A 12,245-nucleotide genomic window follows, 5' to 3' on the forward strand; every position below is an offset into this window, starting at 1 on the left:
ACATGCTAATTTGTATCTATCGCTCTTTGTCTATAGTTTCGTGTTAGATAGGGAGACATGAAGGTGAAGAGAATACAGAATAGCAATGCTCATCAACAACCATACTCAATAAGCAAACCTGTTCAGACGCAAGTAGCAAGCTCATGAATCGCACGACTGTTGATTCTTGAGCAAGCTCGAAATAAGCATTCTCATTATTAGCAATGTTGCGATACACATGCTAATAAGTAGCAACTGCTCAATAGTAACATGCTTTCGTGCTTGAAATGAGCATGTGTAACAGTAGCTTTATTCTAAAACGATATTGTTAACTAAATAGCCGAGACATTTGAGACACTGAATCCAAGATTTTTTGAAATTCAAATAAAAATATAATTGACGAATTAACGAATTAAATCTACTAATAAAAAAAGAGGTAAAGTTTCTGAGGTTGCGGAGGTAATATATGGATATACTGAGCCGATTTTGATAATTCTTTTACCAATAGAGAGCCACATCATTTTGTAAGTGTCATAGGATTTTTTATCCCCGCATTCCCACGGTAACGAGAACTACGCGGATGAAACCGCGAGGCATCTGCTAAATTATCAAATATACCTTCCAAACATAACGTACATACACACTCTGTCATATTAGAATTAAATTAGGAAAATGGAAAAAGTTCTTGGAAGATACCCTTACACGCAAAGGTAGCTCCAATTTCTAACATTAAAGGATAACCCGTATTGCCTTTATCATAGTTCTATAGTTGTTAAAAACACTTTGTATTATTGAACATAAGCCCTATATAACAGAAAGGTCCGAAGGAAGCATTTTTGTTTACATATTTAAAGATATCCCGGCTTACTTATTCAGTGTAATAAAAAGAGAACGTTGAAGCGGAGATTTTGGAACGAGCCCCTTGGTAGAAATTTCAATATATTTATTCAATTTTCTGAACAATTGACCCTGTCAAAAGGAAACGAGATGGCGCTTTTGTATGCTCCAAAAATAATAATAATATTTGGATCGACGATCTGCATTAGTCAGACTTACCACATTTGAGGTAGGCTGAAAGTTTGTCAGCCTTATATACTTATGCCTTAATACGGTAGCTAATTTTTTATCTACATCTATACTTATAATAAATCTGTAGAGAGGTCAATTCTGTACATGACATATATTTCCAGAGTAACTATTAGGGAGTGTTTAGTGATCGATACTGAAGTCAGTAAATTTTTTATCTGTCTGTCTCTATGTTCGTTATAGAAATAAAAACTACTCGACAGATTTTAACGAAACTTAGTATAATTATTCTTCATACTCCTGGGCAGGTTGTAGTATATTTTTTATCACGCTACTATCAATAGGAGCAGAGCAGTGAAGGGAAATGTTGGGAAAATGGGAAAAGTTACTCTACTTTTACAGGGATACTAATGTAAGGGCTGGATTAAAGAGGTCTAAAGGCGGGAAAAGTCGCGAGCGTCCGCTAGTAAAGAATAATTGCCACATCTTTTAAACATGACCAACATTGCCGTTCTTCTTCAACTAGTAAGAAAATACTGTGTTAGGAGTGGGTACGACAATGAACCAGCAAGCGGGGACGAAACAATACCTCTCGGTGATGGGGCTTACCACTGAGCTAGTGAGACTTATTATAGATGGTTAATTATGGAATTATACTATGATAGCTCTGAAAGGTAGCACGGTTCAAAGCTGCATATCCTCAATCAAGCATAAAAAGGCTGAACTTATTTAAGCCATAATTGGCTATCGTACCTATCTATGGTAGAAGCAAAGGCTGGACGAACCTTTAGCCTTCCTAAAATGAGGTATGTCTGGGTATCGCAAGCGCTCGGTCCATAATATTCTTCGCTGTATGGCCGGGACATTACGTTTATGGATTCAGTTTTATTGACTTCTGAAGTTTTATTATCTGTAGTTACATTCAGTTTTACTATCAGTTTCGTTTACCAATAATAATATAAAGTTAAAGGTAATGTCATCTATATTGTCTCTTGTTTCCTTTATTCTCTTGTGACACGAAGAATCCGCGCCAACGTCAACATAATATACCTGTATGATAGATGACGTCACTGTGAATAAAATTGAATGTTATTCAACAACATTATATTGTACCTACGTTATTTGTCAAACATTTTTTGCATTTTAATTAAGTTGAAATTAGTTTAACAAAAAAAAAACATACATACAGCCGAACGTAGAACCTGCTCCTTTTTGGAAGTCGGTAAAAAATCATAGAAGATAGATAGATATTTCCTCAAAAATAGCCTCAATAGCTCAATGGTAAGAGCGGTCGGACTCATCACCGAGGGGCGGTGGTTCGATCCCCACCCTGTTGGTCTATTGTCGTACCCACTCATAGCACTGTCTTTCCTGAGTCGGAGGGGAATGAGAATATTGGTCATATTTTTAAAAAGGAGGTAGCTTTCTACTCTTATATTATGAAGAGGACAGATTTTATTGTTTGTTTGTTGTTTGCTTAGAATAAGCTCTGAAAGTACTGGATCGATTTGAAAATTATTTTTACCAATGGTAAACTACATTATCAGTAATAATGGTTCGTGGTAGATTGCTTTTCCTGAAAAATAAACTACCATTATGTTTTTGTGTAATTGTAATGTCATGTGTATATTTTTAAAAGTTAATTTTATTTATGTCTTTGTTTCAGGTAACCAAATTACAACGAAAAAAGCGTGAATACTTCAAGTTTATAAATGTTGAAAAGATTAAATAATATTAAAAAATATTTTAAAAATTAAATTGTAAATACATTATTAACATTGATATTTTATGTTATTTACTAAGAAACATTTGCAAATAAATACAAATAATATAAAAGTATCTAACTTTAATCTCCTCCTTCTTCCTTGACTTCAACTTGATTTTCGGACTCCGTTGGATCCTCAGGTGGAGCTTCCTGTGGTTCTTCTTTAATTTCTTCTTTGATTTCTTCTTTTATTTCTACTTCTTCAGTAGCTTCGGGAGCTGGTCCAACGTTTTGTGGTTCGGCTTCTGTGTCTGATTCAGCTGGGGCTGTGACTTCTGGATTTTCGTCTTCAACTTCAGTCATAGCTGGTGTTACAGTTACTGCACTTACTTTGCTCTCAAGTTCTTTTGGTGGTTCTTGTGGTGCTGGTGGTGGTTGCTCTGGAGGTTCTTCGGCTTGTTTTTCGACAGGTTCAGCCTTGATAGTTTTGATTTCTTCCTTTTTTTCTGGCTTTGCTTTCTTTGTCTTGTGTTCTAAAGGCAAGTATAACTTGTAATCCTGAGGCAGCTCTTCCTCAGTATACAGTCGCTCGCTAAAATAAATCCTACGAAGTCGAGCATTTGCATGCACCTGCACTCGCAACGTTTCTATAAATTGAGAACCATACGCCCGTCTAGTGAAATCAGCCAAATTGAATTGTATTTGATTCCACCCATTCGATAACCCGATTGGCATAGTAGTGCAAAAAGGTTTGATCTTTGTCGTAGACTGGAAATTCGAAATCCTGAATCGTCTTCTCATATTTTTGTCATCTAAAATTGTTATTTCAAATGAAAAGTACCTTTTCAAGTTTTTTACTATCATCACGAGGAATGGAAGCCTTATTCCCAGCACTTGGTTCCTTTTCGGACATGATATAAAAGTTGTCGCCACATTTGAGCTTACGATCTCGAGAACTATAGAGTTTACCTCTTTGTCTGTTAATCGTTTTATGTGTCCATTCTGTACCTCCATGTCCCATATTGCCAAGGGATTTGAGCCACAACTGTAAAATATAGATAACAATCCACTTTGATAAGTGTTTTTAAACATATTTTTATGTTGATATTATTTTCAATCGTGTTTATGTGACAGTATTAATCTGAAGTGTGACAATTTTTTTTATACTATCAATCAAGTTGCTATAGCAAGGAGTGTACACCTGTTTGACGATTTGTTGCCTTATATTTTGGAGCCTTATATTAGCCTTAGCCTGACTATTTATTTAAGTATTTCAATGGTAGGCTTTAACTTCTTCTAGCAATAACCTTGAGATTAAGAAAATGCGAAGACAATAAATACACTGCTTCTATATTGCTTTTTAACCAACTTCCAAAAAGGAGGAGGTTCTACGTTCGGCTGTATGTATGTTTTTTTATATTATATATTAAAGAACTTTAGGAATAAATAAAAATGTTTCACATTAATCGTAACATATAATTTATATTAAAAACTTAAAATAAATTCTTGTAACCTAAAAGTATAGCCTATTTTAGTCATTCTTTTTTTTAAAGGCTTAGCTTGAATCTAGTATTAAAGTTACAATGCACACGAGTTTGTGTGCGTATACTAAAGTAACGCCAGCACAACAGAAAGAAATTATTCGATTATTTTGGATGATACAGGGAGAAACGCGCGACATCGCTACACGTTTAAGAAATAATTATTGCTTTGCAACCTCTCGTAAACACAAATAATAAATCATAAACATATTTCTGCTTTGCTTACCCTTTTTTAGTATCATTTCAAAATACTTCCCGTACACGTTACCTTACCTTTTGAAGAAGTAGACCATTTTGTGAAAGTATAAATAATATCTAAACTAAACAACTTCAAACTATAATTAATAATAAAATAAATAACTGTTTATAACTGCACTGTTCAAATCATAACATTGCCGCATTATATCAAGCTTTTCTACACCCTTTCATAACATCTTTCTGATGGTGTTTGCGTAATACTTATTTTAGAAGTAGCAGTTTTTGCTGGAACTAGTTATGTTTCTGCTTGAACTGGTTCTGTTTCTGCTAGAACTGGTTCTGTTTCTACTGGAAATGGTTCTGTTTCTGCTTGAACTGGTTCTGTTTTTGTCGAAACTGGTTCTGTTTCTGCTGAAACTGGTTCCAATAATGCTGGAACTAGTTCTGCTTCTGCGGAAACTGATCCTGTATCTGCTGGAACTAGTTTTTCTTCTGCAGATACTGATCCTGTATCTGCTGGCACTGGTTCTGTTTCTTCAGGAATTGCATCTGTTTCTGCAGAAACTGATTCTTTTTCTGGTAGAACTGGTTCTGTCTCAACTGAAACCGGTTCCGTTACTACACCGGTTACAACCTCTAAAGGTTTATTCTCATAATGTTGCACATCATCAGTCAATTTAAAAGCCTCCACTGTTTCTTTTCCATTTTTTATTTTAGTTTGAGATTTATTTTTGTCACCTTCTAAAAGTCTTTTATCAGTATCTATTGGTTTAATTGAATGAATCGATGGCTTTTTTTTATTAGTAGATGAAATTGGAAAAAATAATCTGTACTCAGCTGGAAGCTGGTCCTCTGGTAAAAGTCGTTCCGCTAAGTAAATTCGTCTTAGTCGAATATTTGCATTAATTTTTATTTTCTGAACTTCCACAAACTGTTTTTTGTATGCACGTCGAGTAAATTCGGCCAAATTGAATTGGATTTGATTCCATCCGTCCGACAGTCCGATGGGCATAGCCGTGCAAAGAGGCATTATCTGAGTGTTGCTTTGAAAATTGGATACACGAAATCGCCTTCTAAAACCGCTTTCATCGAGTATGGTAACTTCAAATGTAAAGTATTTCTTAAGATTCTTCACGATCATAACAAGAAAAGGTAAATTGATACCTAACACCTGGTTGCCTTTTGGGCAAGTGATGTACGTTGTACTCACATTATCTCCACCTATTTCCACCACCATAGACTTGATATCCTGATCTAAAAACCTTACGACGTAGCCATTTTCGATGTGCATCTCCCACAAATCTAAAGGTTTTGAGCCTACGCCAAAGAAGACAGTGAACATACCACCTGGATACGCGGCATTTCTGAACATTTTCGTAGTATTTTAATATAATATATGTATATGTATTTATATCTTCTTAAATGTATATATTATCAACGCCTCAACGGTTACACTTAGCACAAACCAATGATAACCTAAACTTAGTGTCATCACACATAATCTGTCTAAAAACTATCAAATTAATAGTTGTCTATCGGAAAAATCTATAGCCAAGATAGCCAGTTACATCGGTGACGTAGACAAAGAACTAAATTGACAAATGATGGACGTTTTTCTTAAATTATAAGCGGTTATATTTAATTTCCAACAAGATGTGGTTGTAATTTAGCCTACAGATAAGTTGTAGTTCCCATTTCGGTGGGAATACGGAGACAAAAATTAATGGGAGAATTCTTAAAATCGGTCAAGTAGTTTTTGAGATAAATCGTAACAAACAAACAAATCTTGCCCTTTTAAATATTAGTTTAGATAGTTCTAACGAGCGTTTTCACGCGTAAAACCACGAGTAAAAGCCTGTCTGGCATAAAGTAAATATTCCTTTATTCCGCGCAAGTTTCCATTGTCGGAGTGGTAATGGGCGTCTCGTCAGTTCGCAGCCGAATATAACGAACTGGCGCCGGCGGAAATGAACGCTTACAACAAATCCCCTCTTTTATCATTTTATGCCAAGCCCCCGTCTGATTAACGTTATGGTTTGGATCGATGTCTATGGCATCAATGTGAAAGATTTCTCATTATGATTTTTTTATAATATCTGTACATTGTTTTTTTTAAAGATTCAGCACCTTTACATTGGACGATTGATTTTTCATTATATAATGTTTTTTTTATTTCTTACTCTTCAAGCTTCTTTTAAGCAAGCTTATTCACATAGGTCGTGGCTATACCACCCTACAAATTTAGCATGCCAGTATAATGTGTGGTAGATAAAGTCAGAGGTAACAACAAATAGAACGAATTGTACATACGTCTTCCAAACCTACTACCGTCTTAGACTGAGACCTAAGAATGATCTCATCCTTTGTATCGTTTGATAAAAGAAACTACAACTCACATAATTCTAATATCCATAAGCAACTTTTATGATACATTTTATCTGTCTTTTTTGTGATAAATAACGTAACTCTTTATACAAAATCACAATAGCGCCGTGATTTGCGCTGTCACCGTGATTTATAATGTGACATTCTGTTATAAATTAGCGCGCACAATACGTGACCTATAAGTAAAAGTAATCTAACGTCAGACGTCACATAGGTCTGCGGTTAGACGCAGTTGCTCGCAAAAAAAAATAAACGAGACCGGCGGGCGACGTAAAAAGCACCCAAAGAATACGCAGAAATAAAACTTTTGAAAGAAAAGCTGGCTTTCGCTGTGATTTATCTTCCCATTTGTCATCCTCGACACTAGAAAAATATGTCACGCAAGCCCACAACGAACGTTCACCCAGCCTGTAACGAAAATACCGTTTCTGTCGGTTCGGAATCACGACTTTTCCTCCACACGCCCCAGAGAGACGCCAAAAAACACAAGCACAATGTATGAAATAGTGCCTTCCGCTTGAGAATATAAGGGTGCATTGGATTTGACGACATGTAGCTAATAAGATGATGCGATCTTTTATATGACTTTTTTTGTTGCAGTGTTTTTATATCATAGGGGAATGCCTCGTTTGTTATGAAGTTATCGCGGCAATTCCTCAAAACTAATGACGCAGAAAACACACTGGAATAACTTTTATTCGGGCCTTCTATCGGACTTACGCAAAGTGGTTTTTATACCTTCAGCGTTTTGTTATAGTAGTGATATAATCTAATGGTGCACTCTAAAAGTGTTAACAAATAATATTAATCTAATGGTGCACTTTAAAAGTGTTAACATAAAATAGTCTCGGTTTTAAACGATCTAGTTTAATTGGTGCTCATTTTATATGACACCCATTTTACTAATCATTTAAATTAATAACAAAATAGCTTAAAATATGTTGGTAAAAAAAAATATTCAGTATAGTAATGTCATAATGTCAAAATTATGTTAAAATCGTCTTTTCGAATCTTATGACTTATACGCCACTCAGTTGTCTATTTCTTTCTCTGTCTACGCAACATAATTTAATTTATTTTTCTTATCCTTGTCACAGTTTGACACCTATGTTTACTCTCTGCAACCAAAGAGTTTCTTATTAATTGCTTGCAATTTCAAGATAGGTCTCACGCCGCTCGAGCGGAAACAGTCCTACTCTCAATGACGTTAGAAGAAATAAGAGGTCACGTTTGCTAACTAGCATAAGTTATAAGCGTTAAAACTATGCTAGTTAGCAAACCTGAGCTTAGACTCCGCACTCCGCCGCACTGTCATCGCGCCGTTGACAACGCTGCTGAAATAAGTTTTGTGTTTTCTCAGCGTGCCAGTTGTAAACATCGAATATGCTTTAAATGGTCTAAGTAACCTATCTATCTCTTTTATCTTCTAACATCATTGCCTATCCTAGATGAATGTACTTACAATAGAGTAGGTATGGTATCAATATTGCTTTGAGTTTAGTTCGGTTTGAATTTTCGAACAAGTTTATAAACGGTAAATCGATTTTACCCCATTGTCCGTGAACCAGACCCGGATGGAGAAATTAACTCGCTAAGCCGAAACCCACTCAAAACTTTCCTCTATAGGCCCATAGGTACCCTACGAGCTCATTTGTACAATATTCTACGGTGTAACAATAAAACTATAGGGGTAAAGGGTAAATTACAAAGCTTTGAAGATATAGACTTTTAAAAACTTGTTGTATGAAATTAAAAAAAATATCTTTAGCGTCTTGATGGTATGTGTAAACTTTTTAGAAAGACATTGTTTCATATTTAAAATTGACCGACAAAACCAAATGAGCCGCACCTGATGGAAATCTCTATGATCTGTCGCCTATAACCATAATAACCTTTGCAGGCACGTCCTACAAAGTGCTGCCACAAGTCCATCCAGTAGTGTTAAGCCTCATTTGCCTATAATTACACCAGCAACTATACCTTTTAAACTGGAATACACCAGTGTGGTTTCATGGCAAAAATAAACATGATGATTCTACATAAAGTTTTTGTAATCGACTTTGTTCCACATATTCGATTTAGTACATTTTTTCTATTGAAAAGCAGATAAACTCTTTGGAAAAACTACGCTGGAATCTGCAGAAAATCTGTAGAATGTAATTTAACGAGAAGAATTAAAATATTCATTAGTGACATCCTGCAGAGCTATTCTATAACGATGTTTTGCATAAGAGCTAGTACATATTAGGTGTTTCGAAGCGCGCGTTTATAGAATAAAGAGGTTGTTCGAAGGTGTACACATGCCAGCGTACGCGTCTGATCAAGCGTGCGGCAGACGCGCGCCGGCAGATTTTCGGTAGAACGCCCGTTGCGTGCGCGCTTGTAGATACATGCATCGCCGTGTTGTTGTACATTTGAGCGCACTTCGACGTCCATTTCTGAACTAAATCAGTATGTATACCTTGACTGCGCTCGTAAAACGCCGCGATGAGCGCGGTGTATGTACGCTATCAACGCCCGCTGAACGCAACACCGAGCGTCTAATGTGTGTTATGTGAAACGCGCACTTGCTCTAACTCGCAAGTGCGCAAGTAAGGGCAAGTGCGAATTTGAAAACATCGCTACAGAATAACCCTTCTAGCAGTCACTTTTGAATGGATTACTTCGTAGATGCTTCGTAGCGCTTTATCTACAAAGATTTCGTAGCGTAGTGCGTTGTAGCCATGGGGAAATTTACCCGCGCTAAAAAAAACCACTACGTAAAAGCTACATGCAACATCATCGTACCCCGAATTGTATTCGGCGGAATGTATAATAATACTTCACTGTTCAACTAGCAACGTTAGAAAGTAGAAAACCACCGTTTCAGATGTACCAGCTATATTTACAGAGCTCATTGCTCCGCGCAACGGAGCGTGGCTTGCATAATGTATCGAACGGTGCGCGATTCTTGCAAAGCTTTGTCTGCGTTATTTACAGCCAGCCCGTGTATTCACGCGGAAATTGGATTCGGAAAATAAGACACTGTATAAATAATCTTTATCTAAAACAATATCTCGACGGTGCCGTTTCAACTTGAATTGCGCCCTTTACGGGAAATTTTCCTTGTATTATGACGTTATTTCAAACCAGAATCAGAATCAATTTATTTTCTCGAATCATTATACATTTTATAATTCATAATTCTTATTCAATTATATTGACTAGAAAGAATCTTGGTGGAGTCCTACATCTTTCGGCGTGTTCGACCGTTTTAAAAATCTAGTAAGGTGCATAGACTATACAAAAACCTAGTAAGTCTCTGCAATTTACTAGGTTTTGAAATGGTTAAAGTGACTTACTAAGTTTTACGTGGTTCCACGCGGTTAATAATGTGCCTTACACCTAGTAAGGCACATCATTAACCGCGTGGTGATGCTTAAATATATCTGGTATTATTGATCTTTCACTGCTCGAGTTTTTAGAGATTGTGGGGACTTACTAGGTTAGCAAGGTTATGCAATAAATACATTTTTGAAAAAAATGCCTCTTACTAGGTTTTGAAATAGGACAGCCGGAATGTCTCACAGTCAATAACTACAAAAAATGTAAACTAGCCTTCAGTTTACATTCTTAAGTCTGCCAATCCGCAATGGGCCAGCGTGGTGGACTATTGGCCTAACCTCTCTCATTCTGAGAGGAGACTCGATCTCAGCAGTGAGCCGAATATGGGTTGATAATGATGATGATGATGATGATGATGATACTACTACTAGCTTATTTATGGCCTGAACAATATTTTTTTTTATAAATCCTCAGTTTAGATTACATAGGGATTTATTTAACCCCACTACTTTCCCAATAATGTCTCCAGTTCTGTAGCAGGGACAGGAGATACAAGTAAGTTTTCACATTGCCTCAAATGCCTACAAAAAATTGTTGACTACAAAATTTCAATGATTTAAGGTCGAATTTCGACAGTAGAAATTGAATCGCCACTCACCAAAACCGAGGTCATTTACCCCATAAGCACCACGTTGTTACAAGGGAAATTATTTCAACTGAAAATCTTTGATGGAAACGCGAAACGCTTAAATCGAGTCTCGAATCTTGCGGGACGAAAATAATAGCACTCGTTCCACCGCCCGGCGAACAATGTATCGAAATTAATATCCGGACCTGAAAGGCGGACTATTTGTCCACCCGGAATGCGGATAATTAAAAGGACCGGCTGCGTCGTCCGTCCGGCTGAAAATATTTGCTGTAAGACGCACTATCGTACAAAACGCCGGAGATTGATGTACTTAATGAATGAAATTGCTGTAATTCGTAGGTACTTAATATAAAATGTTTCCGTATTAACCGGCTTCAGAATGGAGTTGTTTGTTTGTATATTTTTATCGCCACGTTGCAACGACTTGCGGTACGGACGGCTTCAGTGTGCTCGTGGCGTTCGAGCCGTCCACATCTCTTGTTGTGTAATTCTTTATGGGTTACTTGAGATAGGCTGGGAGAGTGACTTGAGTGGAGTGTTTATTAACAGTCAAAGGATACTTCAACCCTACACACAACATTCACAAGTGCGTGACTTCACTCGAGGTCATTCTCTGCCATTCTAGAGACTTATTTTGGTTACAGTTGTTGTTGTTGTAGTACAACATTTGTTAATTAAGTTTGTTTTTGTTCTCCCTTTGTTCGACATTTCTTATTTTTGTAATCACTTCTGAGTCGGCTAAAATATATTTTTAGTTTTGGCACCTCAGCATCATACGATTCTTGTGTTTTGTAGAAAGCGAAAGACGTGACGTTTTTAAATTTTGCCCTTTTAAAAGGAATCTTCTTCTTTCATCAGGGCCTTTTCCACACTTGGCCAACTCCTGGGGGATTGTGCGTGAATCCATCAATGTAGGTCCTGCTGCATATAAACTTTACATAATTCAGTGTCCCGTTTTTCTTCACCCAGGCTCTCCACAGAGGATAGTCAGTCCATACCTAGATTACTAAGGTGTTTATAATGTGGATAGTTTCCCGTTATCAGTCCTATTATCGTTCTCAAATTGTCACGTATCAGATGTCTAAATTTCCTTGACATGTGTTGGCATGGCATGGAAGTGCCTCTTTCGTTTTGAAAAATTTCTAAAGTTTGCATAGGCATCCAAATTTTGTATACATTAAACAGTATAGTTACAACTTACAATAGGTTATAGGCCTCGCGCTAGATTGTCACTTCATTTCAAGGTCGCCACTGTGAAAAATTAATCATTCAAAGAGAATGTACACAGTCAACATTATAGACAATATTTAGGGTAAGGTTTCCTTATGTCTACGAAGTAAATCGGACAATATGATAGTATGATGTCGTCATTCGTTATGAAATATATTTCCAAAATAATAACTATCAGGGTGATTAATGATCGATACTGGTGCCAAAA

The 12,245-nt window shown here is 36.5% G+C and overlaps 2 protein-coding genes across 6 annotated transcripts in view; one reads left to right on the plus strand and one right to left on the minus strand.

Annotated features, from left to right (window-relative positions):
* Nucleotides 1-12,245, plus strand: part of LOC112053281 (semaphorin-1A) — a 484,933-nt gene that overhangs the window by 249,636 nt on the left and 223,052 nt on the right. The window lies entirely within an intron of this gene.
* On the minus strand, nt 2,852-3,807 carry LOC112051952 (cilia- and flagella-associated protein 20-like). The gene has a single exon (XM_052887755.1). It carries the CDS (start codon nt 3,800-3,802, stop codon nt 2,852-2,854), a length of 951 nt encoding a protein of 316 aa, XP_052743715.1. The 5' UTR covers nt 3,803-3,807.

Source organism: Bicyclus anynana, chromosome 20, assembly GCF_947172395.1.
Source record: "Bicyclus anynana chromosome 20, ilBicAnyn1.1, whole genome shotgun sequence".
Classification (NCBI taxonomy): domain Eukaryota; kingdom Metazoa; phylum Arthropoda; class Insecta; order Lepidoptera; family Nymphalidae; genus Bicyclus; species Bicyclus anynana.

Excerpts from the sequence above, each read along its gene's own strand:
- LOC112051952 (XM_052887755.1), bottom strand. The coding sequence starts at position 3,802 with ATGTTTAAAAACACTTATCAAAGTGGATTGTTATCTATATTTTACAGT.